The 13,709-nt window shown below is 50.9% G+C and overlaps 1 protein-coding gene and 1 long non-coding RNA gene across 6 annotated transcripts in view; one reads left to right on the forward strand and one right to left on the reverse strand.

Annotated features, from left to right (window-relative positions):
- The first annotated feature begins 6,492 nt into the window (after positions 1-6,492).
- The window catches only part of LOC121499036, a 13,931-nt gene continuing 6,714 nt past the window's right edge, over positions 6,493-13,709 (forward strand). For 2 of the 3 annotated variants that reach the window (XR_005989984.1, XR_005989986.1), the window contains exons 1-3: positions 6,493-7,119; positions 12,127-12,262; positions 13,630-13,709. The exon at positions 13,630-13,709 is cut by the window's right edge and continues 193 nt beyond it. This is a non-coding gene — a long non-coding RNA (uncharacterized LOC121499036). The remainder of the gene's footprint in view (positions 7,120-12,126; positions 12,263-13,629) is intronic. The other variant, XR_005989985.1, reaches the window with a different exon arrangement.
- Positions 9,534-13,709, reverse strand: part of FAM83A (family with sequence similarity 83 member A) — a 38,169-nt gene continuing 33,993 nt past the window's right edge. For all 3 annotated transcript variants that reach the window (XM_041769497.1, XM_041769498.1, XM_041769499.1), the window contains exon 5: positions 9,534-10,318. In XM_041769497.1, the coding sequence (XP_041625431.1) occupies positions 9,784-10,318 (535 nt within the window). In that variant the 3' untranslated portion in view covers positions 9,534-9,783. The remainder of the gene's footprint in view (positions 10,319-13,709) is intronic.

A 13,709-nucleotide genomic window follows, 5' to 3' on the forward strand; every position in this document is an offset into this window, starting at 1 on the left:
GATTTTTTTGTTTCCATTGTAGATTTTTACCATTCACTTATATTTTTTTTTTATACAAGTTTCTTTCTTTTATTTATTTATTTGTTTATTTATTTATTTATGATAGTCACACACAGAGAGAGAGAGAGAGGCAGAGACACAAGCAGGCTCCATGCACCGGGAGCCCAATGTGGGATTTGATCCTGGGTCCCCAGGATCAGGCCCTGGGCCAAAGGCAGGCACCAAACCACTGCGCCACCCAGGGATCCCAGCCATTCACTTATCTTAAACCTACTATCCCTTTAGAAGGTACCTGTTGGGAAAGTGAATAAAAGAGGCTTTTAGATACTAATAGTTTTTTTTAAACAGGTACTGTGTTATAATCAACAATAAAAGTATCCACATTGTTTAGGTAAATTCATCAGGAAAGAACGAGAATGTTGAAACATAAAAGTAAACCATTTCTAAGAAGGGTGTATCAAAGTCTTTGAAGGCTCTGAGATTTTGTATATGGGTCTGAACAAAGAGTGCGCATGGAGTAGGCTGTAGTATAGAAACTCAGGTCTCTGTCTCGTGGGCAGTACTCAGCATGCTGGCCTTGTGCTCCAGGGGAGGACACCTTCTCTTTTGTAAGGCTGTTTGCTATGCAGGCATCATTGAAATTACAGTCTGGAATGAAGGGCAGTCTTGCTCACCAGAGGCACAAAAACACAAGGCCCACAGGGCACTGTCATCCAGGGTGATGGTCTGTCCTTCCAGCCACTTGATTAGGGTCACAGCCTCTAAAATCTTCCATACAAAAGGCCATCATCTTACTCGCATCATCTGGAATGGAAGAGCGCCCTTATGAGGAGTGGAATTTAATAGTAAACCAAAAACTTCATCAAGTGTTGTCCCACACAGCTTTTTTTTTTTTTTTTTTTTTTTTTTTTTTTTTTTTTTTTTTTTTTTCCACACAGCTTTTTATTCTTCTCAGCAGAGGGAAAAGAATTCCAGCCCTGGGCAAAGAAGTGGAATCCTCGAGATTTCCCTTCCACTTCACCGGCTGCTTCACCCCTTCCCAGGCCCCTTCACAAAACAGAAATGTCTGATTCTCTTTCTATTTTGACTGGTCTTTTAGTATGTATGATAGCTTGACTAGCAATTTTAAGTTGTCATTTATCTCTAATGTGAAACAAAAGATTGGTATGATTAATAGACATTTTAATTTTTAGGAACCATTATATGGAAGCCTCTCAACAGCTCCCCATTGTCCTCCATCCATCCACTCACGGAGTCAATGAACAATCACTGTGGAGCTCCTGTTCAGTGACAAGCATTGTGTGGTTGCCATGGAGACACTGGCTCTGGGAGTTTATGGTCTAGTTGCGGATGGCCCCCAAGGATAGAGCCCAAACAGAAACCCAGTTTGCCAAGCCTTTGGCTCCCAGGCTCCCTCCTTCCCGGCTCCCCAGCTTTAAATGTGCCATAGCTTTTGCCTTCAGGCCTTCTGCACTGGTGGTTTGGCCTGGCACCTCTCCCCATCCCCTATCATAGGGCTGCTTCTCTAAGCCTTTCCAGTCTCTACTTCTTACAGCTTCCCAGAAGTCTTGACCTCCAGGTGGCAGTAGGTTTCCCTCTTTCATGCTCCTTCACTATTTCACTCCCATATGGTTTCTCACTACTCTGTTGTGATCACCTGCTTGTTTATCACGGTAGACTTTAAACTTTGTAAAACTAGGGACTAAGACTGTCTTTTTCTTTTCTTTTCTTTTTTTTTTAATTTTTCATTTATTTATGATAGTCACACAGAGAGAGAGAGAGAGAGGCAGAGACATAGGCAGAGGGAGAAACAGGCTCCATGCACCGGGAGCCCGACGTGGGATTCGATCCCGGGTCTCCAGGATCGCGCCCTGGGCCAAAGGCAGGCGCCAAACCGCTGCGCCACCCAGGGATCCCCTAAGACTGTCTTTTTCATAGAGGTATCCTCAGGACAGAAAACTCGGCATTTCATTAAATATTTGTTGAATTTCTGAATTAACTGCATTAATTCAGTTAATTACAAAACAGCATCTTATTTTGTTGGCACAAAAACTTAATTCCCCAAAGACCCAACACAGTGCTGAGGCAGTGGAAACACCCTGCCTGTTTCTCTTTCTGGAACTGAACACCTTCCCCCTGTTAGTCTAGGCCTCCTAGAAGTACCCTTTTCCCTCCAGTCTGGCTTGGCTCCCCATCTCCATTCTAGTGCCCTTCTTGCTGCATCCATGCTTTCAGCTCTCAGCCCTCTGGCAGTCCTCCCAGATCCGGTGTCTGTGCTGTCCTGAACTGCCTGAGTGGTCTCCATGTGAATCTTCCCGCACCCCTGCCCCACCTCACTTTCCTGGCAGCAATATGATGATGATGTATGTGAGAAGCCAGCCTCCTTCACTATGACGCTTGGCTGTAATGCAAGGCGGGGAAGGGCACTCAGAAATACTGGGCACCTCAGAGTTTCCTCACACACGTCATCTTGATCATTTCCAGCACAGATGGTGAAGGGCAGGGTTAACTGAGCAATGATTATGCTAAAGAAAAATCTCAGGTCTGCCTACTTAGAGACCCCACCCTCTTGTCAATGAGTGAATCACAGGGAAGGTGAACAAATGTGAACCAGGGGGATGACTGCACTCCAGGTGGGTGGGGTGGGACCCAAGGGCAATCCTCACCTCTTGTGACTTCCAAAAGGTCTGTCTGCAACATTTTCTCCCAAGGTGGAGTTTGTAGCTGGCATTTGAGCTGGTGAAAGTCCTTTGTCCTGTATGCTCTCACACATCCACAATCTTCATACTGTAGCCAGAGGGTCTTAGAAAGATCGTTTTCAGTGCAGTAGTGGACTTCCCAATTCATTCCCACCCAAGCCCTTTGCCCATGCAGTTACCTCTACTGGGAACATTCTTTCCCGTAGTCTCCCAACACTGCCATTAGTTTCCCCTTCCTACAGATCTCAGCTCAGGGGTCATTCTCATACAAAATGTTCCTGATCCTAGACTAGCTCAGGTCCCCCTTTAAATTTCATAGTGTCCGTGCTTTTTCCCCCAAAGCACCAAATGGGATTATAATTGAAAAAATAGAGGACTGACCTTTGTCTATTTGGGACTCACTCTTGTCATTTCCTCCCTCCTTAACAGAGTGACTTTACTACCTAAAGCTTCAGTGATGGGTCTGCTCAGCCCTTGAGTTAACAACCACCCGACCCCCTATCTCTGGGAACTACCCTCTCACCCTCACAGGTGGGTACCCGGCTGCCATATTTGTACTCAGTGACTCTAATTGGAGAGAGGATGGAGGGTTTACCTGGAAATATCTCAACCAATCAGAATCTCACCCAAGAGATTTAGAAATCAAAGACTCTTCTCCTGTCTGAAACTAACAGGGTCAAAACCTGGGAGTGGCTGTGTTCTGCCAAAGTGGACTGAGGAACGGACAGAGAAAGTCTACAGAGAAGGAGGAAAAGTAATGCCCAGATGACCGGCTACTTCCTGATTGCAAGCCCTTCCTGTTCTCTACCCCCAGCTACATTCCTGGCTGAAGTCTCCATGAGACACCTGGAGTGTGGTGAGCAGAATAAGAGCCACCCAAGGATGTCCATGTCTTAATTCCCACAACCTGTGAATACATTAGGTTACACGGCAAAGGGGAATTAAGGTTGCTAATCAGCAGACCTAAAAATAGGGAGACTATCCTGGATTATCCAGGTAGGCCCAGTGTAATCACTGGGATCTTTCCAAATGGAAGATGGAATGTATTAGGGCTCTCCAGAGAAATAGAACCAGCAGGACATATCTGTATATCTGTAGCTATAGATACAGATATATGTATGTACTTATCCATGTATATGTATAAATGTGTGTGTGTATAGAGAGAGAAATTTTTTATGGGAGTTGGTTCATATGATTATGGAGGCTGAGAAGTTGAAAGGCCTGAAAGTCAATGAGGTTAATGGTCTATATGTCCTGATCTGCATACCAAAGCCAGAGAACCAGGAGTGCCAGTGTCCAAAGGCAGAAGATTGATGTCTCAGCTCAAGCAAAGAGCAAATTTGCCCTTCCTCTGCCTTTTTGTTCCATTCAGGCTTTCAGCAGGATGAATGATGCCTACCTGCACTGGGGAAGGTGATCTTCTTTACTCAATTCGCCGATTCAAATGCTCATCTCTACCAGAAACGCTCAAAACACACCCAAAATAATGTCCTACCAGCTATCTGGGCATCCCTTCGCCTAGTCAAGTTGACACATAAAATTAGCCATCACATGGAGACAGAAGGAGTGAGTCAGGGTCAGAGAGATGCTATGCTACTGGCTTTGAAGATAGAGAAAGGGGCCACGAGCCAAGGAATGCAGGTGGCCTATGGAAATTGCAAAAGACAAGGAAATGGGCTCTCTCCTAGGGTGTCCTGCTGGCCCAGTGAAATCCATGTTGGAGTTATGAACTAGAGAACTGTAAGGTAATGAATGTGTGTAATGTGTGTTGTTTCAAGCTATGATGTTTGTGGTCATAAGTTAACTGCTTGAGCTAATTTCAGCTCCTGTTACTTGCAACCAAAGAATCCTAATACAGGCCACTTGGGCCCCTTCAATCTCGGTTTTAGAATAAGAATTTGATTCTCAGAAGGCAATTTCTTTTATACATGACTTTCCTTTTTAAAACTTTGATAGAAAAAAAAATAAAATAAAACTTTGATAGAACATTATTGTAGAAGGTATCAAATAAAAAATGCAGCACCTGCTTTCAAGAGCTTCCATTCTCTAGCTGAAGTAACAGGACATCCACATAAATAGTAGATAATGGGCAGGAGGGAGGTCTGGCTATTGCAGGGTACAGAGGAAGGTGGGGCTTCCAAAGAAGTTTCATGAAGGTAGAAACATCCGAGCTGGACCTTGGGAAGGGGAGGGTTTGCAGCAGGGTCTGTGGGGAACAAGAGGCAGGCATGTCGAGTTTCTCAGTAAGAAGATGTAAGGAGCCACGACCTGGAGGACGTGAAGGCTGGTTGTCCAGGTTAGCGGGCATGAGGGGACATGGGAGATGAGGCAGGGCAGGTGAGCCAGCATCACATTATGAAAGGTCATTGATGCCATATAAAAAGTTTGACTTCACTCAGGGAACAAATACCAAACTAGAGAAAGTTTTTGAGCAGGGTTAGGGTTGTGCTTTGGTCTGATAAATCTGATTTTACTTTCCAAATGTTAAAAGTCTTTAAGCTTCATGCAACATGTGTTTGGGGGCTGGTCTAGGAAAGCTCCAGATATTGGTACCAATGTGGAAGGTGGAGGTGGCCTCAAGATCCCCCGGATATTCCAAGGGCCTTAGGGAATTCACATTGTTGTGAAGAATTTGTTACTCTTCAGGGCTTCCCATTACACTTAGAAGGCCAACTCCAACCAGCCTTTGCCTGCTGTCTGGCACACTCTTCCCACCTTTTTCGTGGTTGACTGCTTCTCACATTCCAGTGTCCACCCCTGTCTCCCCTCATACAGGCCTTCCCTGCACCCCCGTCACTCTCAGACCCAACAAACCACAGATAGCAAGATGCAGGCAGGCAGCGAGGCCCTTGATGCTGCTGTCTAAGCTCACGGAAAGCAGGGAGCACATCCGCTTCCATCCGCATTGGCCACCCAGCTCCTGGCACCCCAGAGGGCCAAGTTTGTGATTAAATACGTGAATCCAGGCCCTTTTGGTGTGGAAACCGAGGCTGGCCTCCCAGGACTTGGGATAGAATAATTCAGCAAGGAAACGAGAGCTGGACGTTTCTTCACGCCGCCCTGCGGGGAGGGTTCCCAGCACAGCAGTGGCGGGCTCACCCCTCTGTGGGCTGCACTGCGGGGCCTGTGAGGAGCTCACACATGTTCTCAAAGAGCAGCCCCCAGAGCAAGCCCCTGACTCTGCTGGCAGCATCTGAATGGAGAAGGGCCGTCTCCGGAGGCCTAGCTGAGCTGACTCAGCTGTCTGTTGTCCCACGGCAGGGCAGGAGGGGAGTGCTGTGGGGACAGGCGGGGGCAAGGGCAGGGCTGGAAGGGGCAGCCCGGTGTCCAGGCCAGGCTGCTCTGGCCACGTGGGCCTACGTGGGAGGCCTGCCTGTCATGGCTGGCCTGTATTCCCTTCCCCCTGTCCCGCCCCAAAGTTGTACGTTGAAGGCCTAACCCAGTACCTCAGAATGTATTTGGAGATAAGGCCCTTAAACGCCTGGCACCGAAATCAGTGTTAGCCGGGATTGTCTGGGGCAACAGAACCGCAACATGCCTATTTGTACTTGTATCTGTACCTGAGGCTCTGTCTGTCCAGAGAGATCTAGTACATGCATTGGCTGATGGGATTCTGGAGGCCGCCAAGTCCCAAGGTCCGCAGGGTGAGCAGACAGGCTGGGGCCCCGGGGGAGGCCGCCAAGTCCCAAGGTCCGCAGGGTGAGCAGACAGGCTGGGGCCCCGGGGGAGTCCAGCGTGTGGTTCCGGTCCAAGGGCCAACAGGCTCAAGGCCCAGGGACAGCCAGGGTTTCAGTGTGAGTCTGATGACAGGAAAGACCCATGTCCCAGTTCAAAGGCAGTCAGGTAGAAGGAGTGTCTTCCTCGGGGAGGGTCAGCCTGGAGCGAGGCTCCTGCAGACGCCCCTCAGCACGCCCTCCCGAGGGGAGAGGGACGGCACCTCGGGAAGCAACATGTCTGCCTCAGGCGAAACACAGCGAACAACAAGAAGCAAGGAGGTTGTGTTTATGCTCGTGCATGTGTGTCTGTGATATTTATACTCTCTGGTAACAGTTTTTCTGACACACATACGCTCTTCAGGAGGAAGCTGAGAAAGTGAGTGGCAGTTTCTCTGTGTCCAACAACTTCTTGGACCAAGTCCAGCAAACGAAGCGTTTGAAGATGTGGCTCTGGCACCTTCCGTGACAGGCCAGCATGGCAAGCAAGGCTGGAGACAGGGAGCCCACGTCGAGGTGAGAGCAGGAGCCAGGAGAGAAGCCATCCTGCGCTGTGTCAGTGTCCCCAGCAGGAGCCAAGCCCCCTCAGCAGTCAGGGGGCACTCACCGTGGGCTGGGACCACCCAGGCGCTGAGGTTAGGGCCCCCGGGGCCAGCAAAGGTAACCTTGGCCTCTGGGCTCTTACGGCACAGACCGGGCGATAAAAGGTCAGTATCTGGTGAGGAGCACGTGAGCACAACAGATAATTTCTAGGAGAGGCTTGTGGGACTAACATTTCCAGTCAGCCCTGGCTGAATCCTTCTGGGTAACATGAGCCCTCATCCCCGGTATGGGGCATGCATCTGGCCGTCAGTGACGCCCCCCTCCCCCCCCACCATGCCTGTCATACTATTTCATTCTCTCATGTTCTTCACGATGGTGGTTCATGTGGGTGTCACGCCTCGGCCACCTTTGGAGTTCTCCAGGACAGACTGAGTCTGGGTCCCTGCCTGGAGCTGAAATGGTGTCAGCACACACATGGCAGGTGTCCCCTGGCTACCGTTGAATTTCACACGGTGGCAGAGACGCCGTGTGTTTAGGACAGCCCCCAGCGAGCAGGGAGGGCGGCCAAGGCAGGTACAGGTGTGGTTTTAGCTCAGAGCAGAATTAGAGACAGGGCAAACTGGGTTTGGGAGGATTGGGAACTTGGATTAGCATTTGCTTTGATCCTCAGTCACCCCCTTGCCATGTGTGTAAAACCCTCCTGGTGTCTGGTGGAAATAGCGTCTTGGGGTGAGAGCCCAGGGCTTGGGGGGCCCTTGGGAACCCAGTTCCACAAAGGAACGGCCCAGCCTCACGTAGGCAGGTCCCAGCGGGCTAGGGTGGATCATGATGCAGTGATAAATAATCCCAAATCTCAGGGCTTGCACAACAAAGGTTGATTTCTGGCTCGTGCTACTTATCCACTGCGGGGGTCGGTGGGTGGGAGTGGGAGGGCCTGCTCAGCACCGTCCCTTGGGAATCTGGGCTGGCGGAGGGGCTCCATCGGAGGCGAGCTCCTGCACGGCCACCTGCACCCAAGCTCTTAAAGCTCGGGCCGGAAGTGATCCCCACCACTTTGCCCATATTCCACCAACCACAGCAAACCGGAGCTAACTTCCCCGGCAGGCAGGGGTCACACATGACAAAATGTCCAGAGGAGGAAAAACCGTATGTGTGAACCGCTAAGAAGACCTCGGGGTGGGGGGTGACTGGCTGGTGCAGAGTGAGTGGGGGCAAGGGGGCTCGTTCCTCTCCGTTCAGACTGAGCCAGCTGCAGGCCGAGGTGGAGCCGGCCTTTGGGGCTCTTGGTCCCTGGCAGGCTTTACCTTCCCGAAGCTTTCTCAGCAGACTGGAATCCAGCTTAGAACCTTCAGCGCCCCCCAACCGTTCCAGCCTTGTTAGGGCGGTCAGCAGGAAAACAGCACATCAGGACTGGGGTTTAAAGAACCTTCAGGAACCAAAAGGGTTTTTTGTTGTTGTTGGACTTTTAGGAACTAAGGAGGGGAAAAGTGAAATGAGGACAGGAATACTATTTGAAAGAAGCAAAGATGCCTTTGCCTTTGCCTTTGCCAGGAGTACTGGGCAAACACAGGGATGGGCTGAAGGGAGGTACCCTCTGGGGAGCGTGACTTGGGCTGCCAGGAGCTGCTGGGCTTCAGAAGCCGTCAGGACAAAGGGCTCTGTCCTCCCAGCCCTCCATGGCAAAGGCAAAGCTTCTGAACCAGGCTCCAGCAACAGGAAGACATTGGCTCGGGTGATTTGGTGGCAGAGGAGGGAAACGGGGATGCCTGTGGGGCTCTCTGTGCCTGCCTCCGTGGGGCTGGAACAGTCTGAGTTGTCGTCCCCCCACCACCACCTTTCACACCTGTGTCCATCAGGTCTCGTTAACTGTCACTTCTCTGGGAAGTGTCCCCTGACCTCCCCAGACCGGGCTGCCCGGCCCTCGCCTTGCTTGCTGTGAGTCTGACAGTGAGTGCATGATGGGGCCTCTGAGGGCCCAGCGTCCTTGCTTCAGAGGCCCCTGGGTGTGACCTTGCGGTTCAGCTGAACGCCACCCCCCTGGTTGCTCCCGGCTGCCCTGGGCACTGTGGCAGGGATCTCTCCAGACCCTGACAGCACCAGCCCCTGGGCCTGGCCAGACCCTGGGACCTCTTGACCTGCCCGAGGCTCCCTAAAGCCAGAACCTGAGCTCATGAACAGCCTTGCCCAACTCCACCCCCCAGACACCTCGGCTTGCCCCATCCCTGGAGGCTACCATTTCAACCGACCCGCCACTGCTTAGAGGGGCACATCCTGCAGCCTTACCCCTAATTCACCAGCTCAGGGGTAGTGGTATGCCTTCACCACCCTTCCCAGAAACATCCACAATGTTCCCATACCTTCTGAATCTCTGTGGACTGGGCTATCCCTGGGCACTGGGAAACAGAACTACCTTAGTCACACCCACAGTCTCCCTCTTTGTGCCTCAGTTTACCCATATGTAAAACCTGGGCCACATCTGCCCCTTCTTACATTACAGAGATTCAGGAAACATTATTAAAGCGCCAGCTGTTCTTCGGAAGAAAAGGGCTCTATTTTTATGCTTTTGTCCTCTACCTCCTCACCCATCCCCACCTCCCTGGAACTTTCTGGAATGTGCTCCATAGGCCAAACTAAAGAGGGAAACCCCAGGACTGGTGGGTGTTGGCCAGCGAATGGTCGCAGGCCTGGAAACATTCAAACACAGGCAACGATGTTGTCCAAGCACTTTTAGTTCAAAGCTGCTAGTCCTTGAGGTGGGGTCCTTGGGCCGGACAGTCCCGGAACGCCCAGCCCTGGCCCTGGGGAGGGCTGCCGGGGGAAGTGACCCTTCAGAAGTGAGGGGAGGCCTGTAGAAAGGGTCTCCAGATGTGGGCCACCCTGGGCACCAAGCCAAGCTGCTCGAGCTGCAGCCGCGTGGGCCTGTAGGCATTGAGGTTGCTGTAGGGAGCTGCTGTGCTGTCGTGGGGCCTCGGGGAGAAGTGGGCCTGCGGGCTCAGGGCCCCCCATGGGCCATGGTGGGGCTGAAGCCTGGCGGGCAGAGGTGGGTTGGGGGCTGGGGGGCTGCTGGGCCCCGACGCCGCCGACACATTCCGGTTCTGGGGGTTGCTGCCCGTCGACGGGCTGCTGAAAGGGTTGGAGGACGTGTGGTCGCTGGCAGAGCTGCTGCTGCCACTGAGGCGGCCAGGCGGGGGGCTGCGGCCGGCCCTGGGCTGCAGGGGTGCCCCCAGCCTGGGGGACTTCGGGCCCATCACGGGCTTGGAGGATGCGTATAGGTGGCGGAACTCCTCGTCAAACAGCTCCACCGCCGGGCCCGTGAACTTGGAGAGGATGTTCCGGTGGACGTGTCCGCAGAGCCAGGTGAAGCTGCAGGGGAAGAGGAGAGCCGGCTGGCAACGGGGAGGCCCGCCGAGCCCCTGCAGGCCGCTCCTGTGGCAGTGGGCTCCCGGCACGGCTGCCCGGAGGGACCGACCACTAGCCAGAGGGGACCAGCCAGTGTCCGCAGGTGAACCCTAAAGACACCAGACCGAAGCCCTGGGTCAGGCCAGCCTCCCTCCTGGGGCTAGAACTCTTGCGCTCCCTGCCGAAGTGCAAGAGGGCTAAGTGACAGCTGAGTCCCGGGACTGCTGAGGCCACCTGTGACATGTGGGAACACCTGCCTCTTCTAACCAAAGGGGGGAGTCTGGGGGAGGCAGCTGCAGAATGCAGGCTGCTCCTTAGAAGGCAGGGCGTGTTCTCAGGAAAGTCTTGAGGGTGTGGCCACACTTGAGGCCCAGGGACCCCAAGGGGCAGGCGGCAGGGGAGGGGGATTCCCACGGGAACCAGACGAGTGCACTGCCCTCCCTCCATTAACTGGTTTCAAATGAAAACAAAATGCTGAAGGCATTTATGGATTGCGTTTTGTGATTCCTTGATTTAACTGAGTTCCTTTTTATCTCTGATGGAAAAGTCCCCTTATTAACCCCACTTACACACACCCACATACTCAAACTCCTTGAAAAGCCCTGGTGGACAGCACAGAGGACCCACCCAAAGGGTCAGGGTAGAGATTCCTGGGTCCCTAATAATGGGAGCCCAGGCATAGAGGGCAATAGTGACAGGATGGTCAGAGGGACACACACGGTCAACGTGGGGGACAAGAACGACCCCCCACCAACGGTCTTAGCCTTCCCCTCACCCCCCACCGGCCTTGCTACCGAAAAAGGCCTGGCCCAACCAGCAGAGTCCCCACTCGGTGAGGCAGGGCAGGTGAGCAAGGCTGAGCAATCCCGGGAAGAACAATGAGGCTTTGTTCAAACCTCACCTCCGGCCCACAAGCCACCCACACACCTCAGAGAGGTAACTGACGCAGAGCCTAGGGCCAGCCAGGTGACAGGGAAGGCAGCAAACGTGGGGACGGCGGGACTCGGCTACACTAAGAAATCAGTCGCCTGGTGTTGCTTGGAATCAGACGAGATTAGGCCAAGCAACTGCTTGCTTTATGCAACAGAACAGTCCCACAGGTGCCCTGGCAACTTTTCAGGCTCCCACACCCCGGTGGCCTCTGCACCTGCCCCCCACCCCAGGTCCTTGGTGTCTCTGCAGCCCCTGCACACCTATGAACCTCCTTTGCACCCTGCATTGCCATTCATTCTATGCCCTTTTACACTTTCTCTTTATCACCACCCGAGGTAAGAAATACGCTTCATTTCTATTGCTTTTTGGCCCTTAGTACATGGAACTGATGTTGTCACAATCTTTGGCTCAAGAACCACTCTCATGACTGGTCTATTCCTCGCCCGTTTTAATCTATTCAGCTATTTACTTAGTTATTTAACGTAATAAGCACCGACAAACCCAGCACCTAAAAAAAATAAAAAGCTAGCATCTTGGCAATAATCAGCATCAAACCATACAGTCCCTCCCCAAAAAAAGGAATCATCACCCTGAATCCTGTGTCATAGTTCCCATACTTTCCTTTCTCCTTAAAAAAGTGTTTTATGTATTCTGGAAAGAAAATACTTTCTTTAGTTTAATATATATGTAATATTTTGGGGGGTTTTCCCATTTAATAGTATATTGCTAAGATTTATCCATGTTCTTTCTTGTTGCTGTGCCTCATCCATTTTTGACTGCTGTATAATATTCCACTGGTGGCTAGATCATGGTTTATTCATCCACTCTCCCGTTGACAGGCATTCGGATTGCTTCCACAGTATTTCTGTTGGGACCTGTGCTATAGCAAGCACTCTCATACCTGTCTTTTAGTACACCGTGGACTCCTTCTCTTGGAAATACCCCTGGGAGTGGAAGTGCTGGATCATAAGCCAGGTGAATAGTCAGCTTCAGGAGAAATTCCAAACTCTTTTAAAAGTCACTGCCTTGGGGATCCCTGGGTGGCTCAGTGGTTTAGCTCCTGCCTTTGGCCCAGGCAGTGATCCTGGAGTCCCAGGATCGAGTCCCACGTCAGGTCCCTGCATGGAGCCTGCTTCTCTCTCTGCCTGTGTCTCTGCCTCTCTCTCTCTCTCTCTCTCTCTCTCTCATTTCTCATGAATAAATAATTTTTTTAAAAAATCACTCTCTCGCCCTACAATCCCCTCAGCCATGCAGGAAAGATCCTGTACAGCCAACATCTGGTATCATCAGTCTTATTTTCTTGCCAGTTGAAAAGGTATAAAAAGGCAACTGGTCACTGAGATGCGAACGCCTCTCCCCGCGTGCTCCGGGCTGGGATGCCCACTCGCACCCCCTATTCTGGTGCTGAGCCTCGGGAGCTGCTTGTGGTTCTGACACTAATCGCGTCAGGGCATCAGGAAAGCCCGCTCTCACTCTGTAATCTGACTTTTCACTTTCTTTCAGGTATCTTTCAATGAACCGAAGTTCTTCATTGGAATACAGTCAGATATAGCGATCTTTCAGTGTCAAGGCTTTTTTTGTGTTGTTTCACACAAAAGTCAGGTGTCCGTGTTAAGACACTTAATCCTTATCCTAAGGCCTAAAAAGATATTCATCTATGCTTTTCTATTAAGAGTTTTAAAGTTTGTGGGGTTTTTTTTTTTTGACATTTAAGAGTTTTTAATCTATTGGAAGGTGATTTTTTTTTTTGTATATGTGTGACATGGAATCCAATTTTCTGTGTGCAGAATTATTGTTTTCCAGTTTCTCCTTTCCCCACTGTGCAGACATGCCCCATCATGTGTGGGTCTGTCTCCGGGCTTTCTGCTCTGTTCCATTTGTCAGTTTGCCTGTACCTCCTCCGATGCCACATTGTCTAGATTATTCCAGCTCCACGACACAGCCTGATCCCTGGCAGGGGCAAGTCCTCCCTACCTGTTCTTCTTCCGAATTACCTCAGCTAATCTTGGAGAGGTACATTTAATGTCTTGACCTACTCACATATACAAACACATACATAAGCACACAACAGTTTCCAGAACATTCCTGACCTCAGTGTGCTCTCTGTATGTTTATTCTATCCTATATCATTATAAAAATAATTCCAGGCATCATTCACTAACTTGATTTCATATCCTGCTAATGGATAATGATGCACACGGTTTGAAAAACTTTGTTCCTCTAGCTACATTGGATGGCCAGAACCTTATATAGACTTTCATTAATTTATTCACTCATTCATTCAACATATATTACGATCATATATAATGTTCAGGCACTGGGTTAGCTATATTTCATTCCAGGGATATAACAGAGGAGAAAACAGACTCAATCCAGGTTCTGACATCATGTTTACGATCTTGGATAAACAAGTCCACAGAGA

Source organism: Vulpes lagopus, chromosome 9 (assembly GCF_018345385.1).
Source record: "Vulpes lagopus strain Blue_001 chromosome 9, ASM1834538v1, whole genome shotgun sequence".
NCBI classification, from domain to species: Eukaryota; Metazoa; Chordata; class Mammalia; order Carnivora; family Canidae; genus Vulpes; species Vulpes lagopus.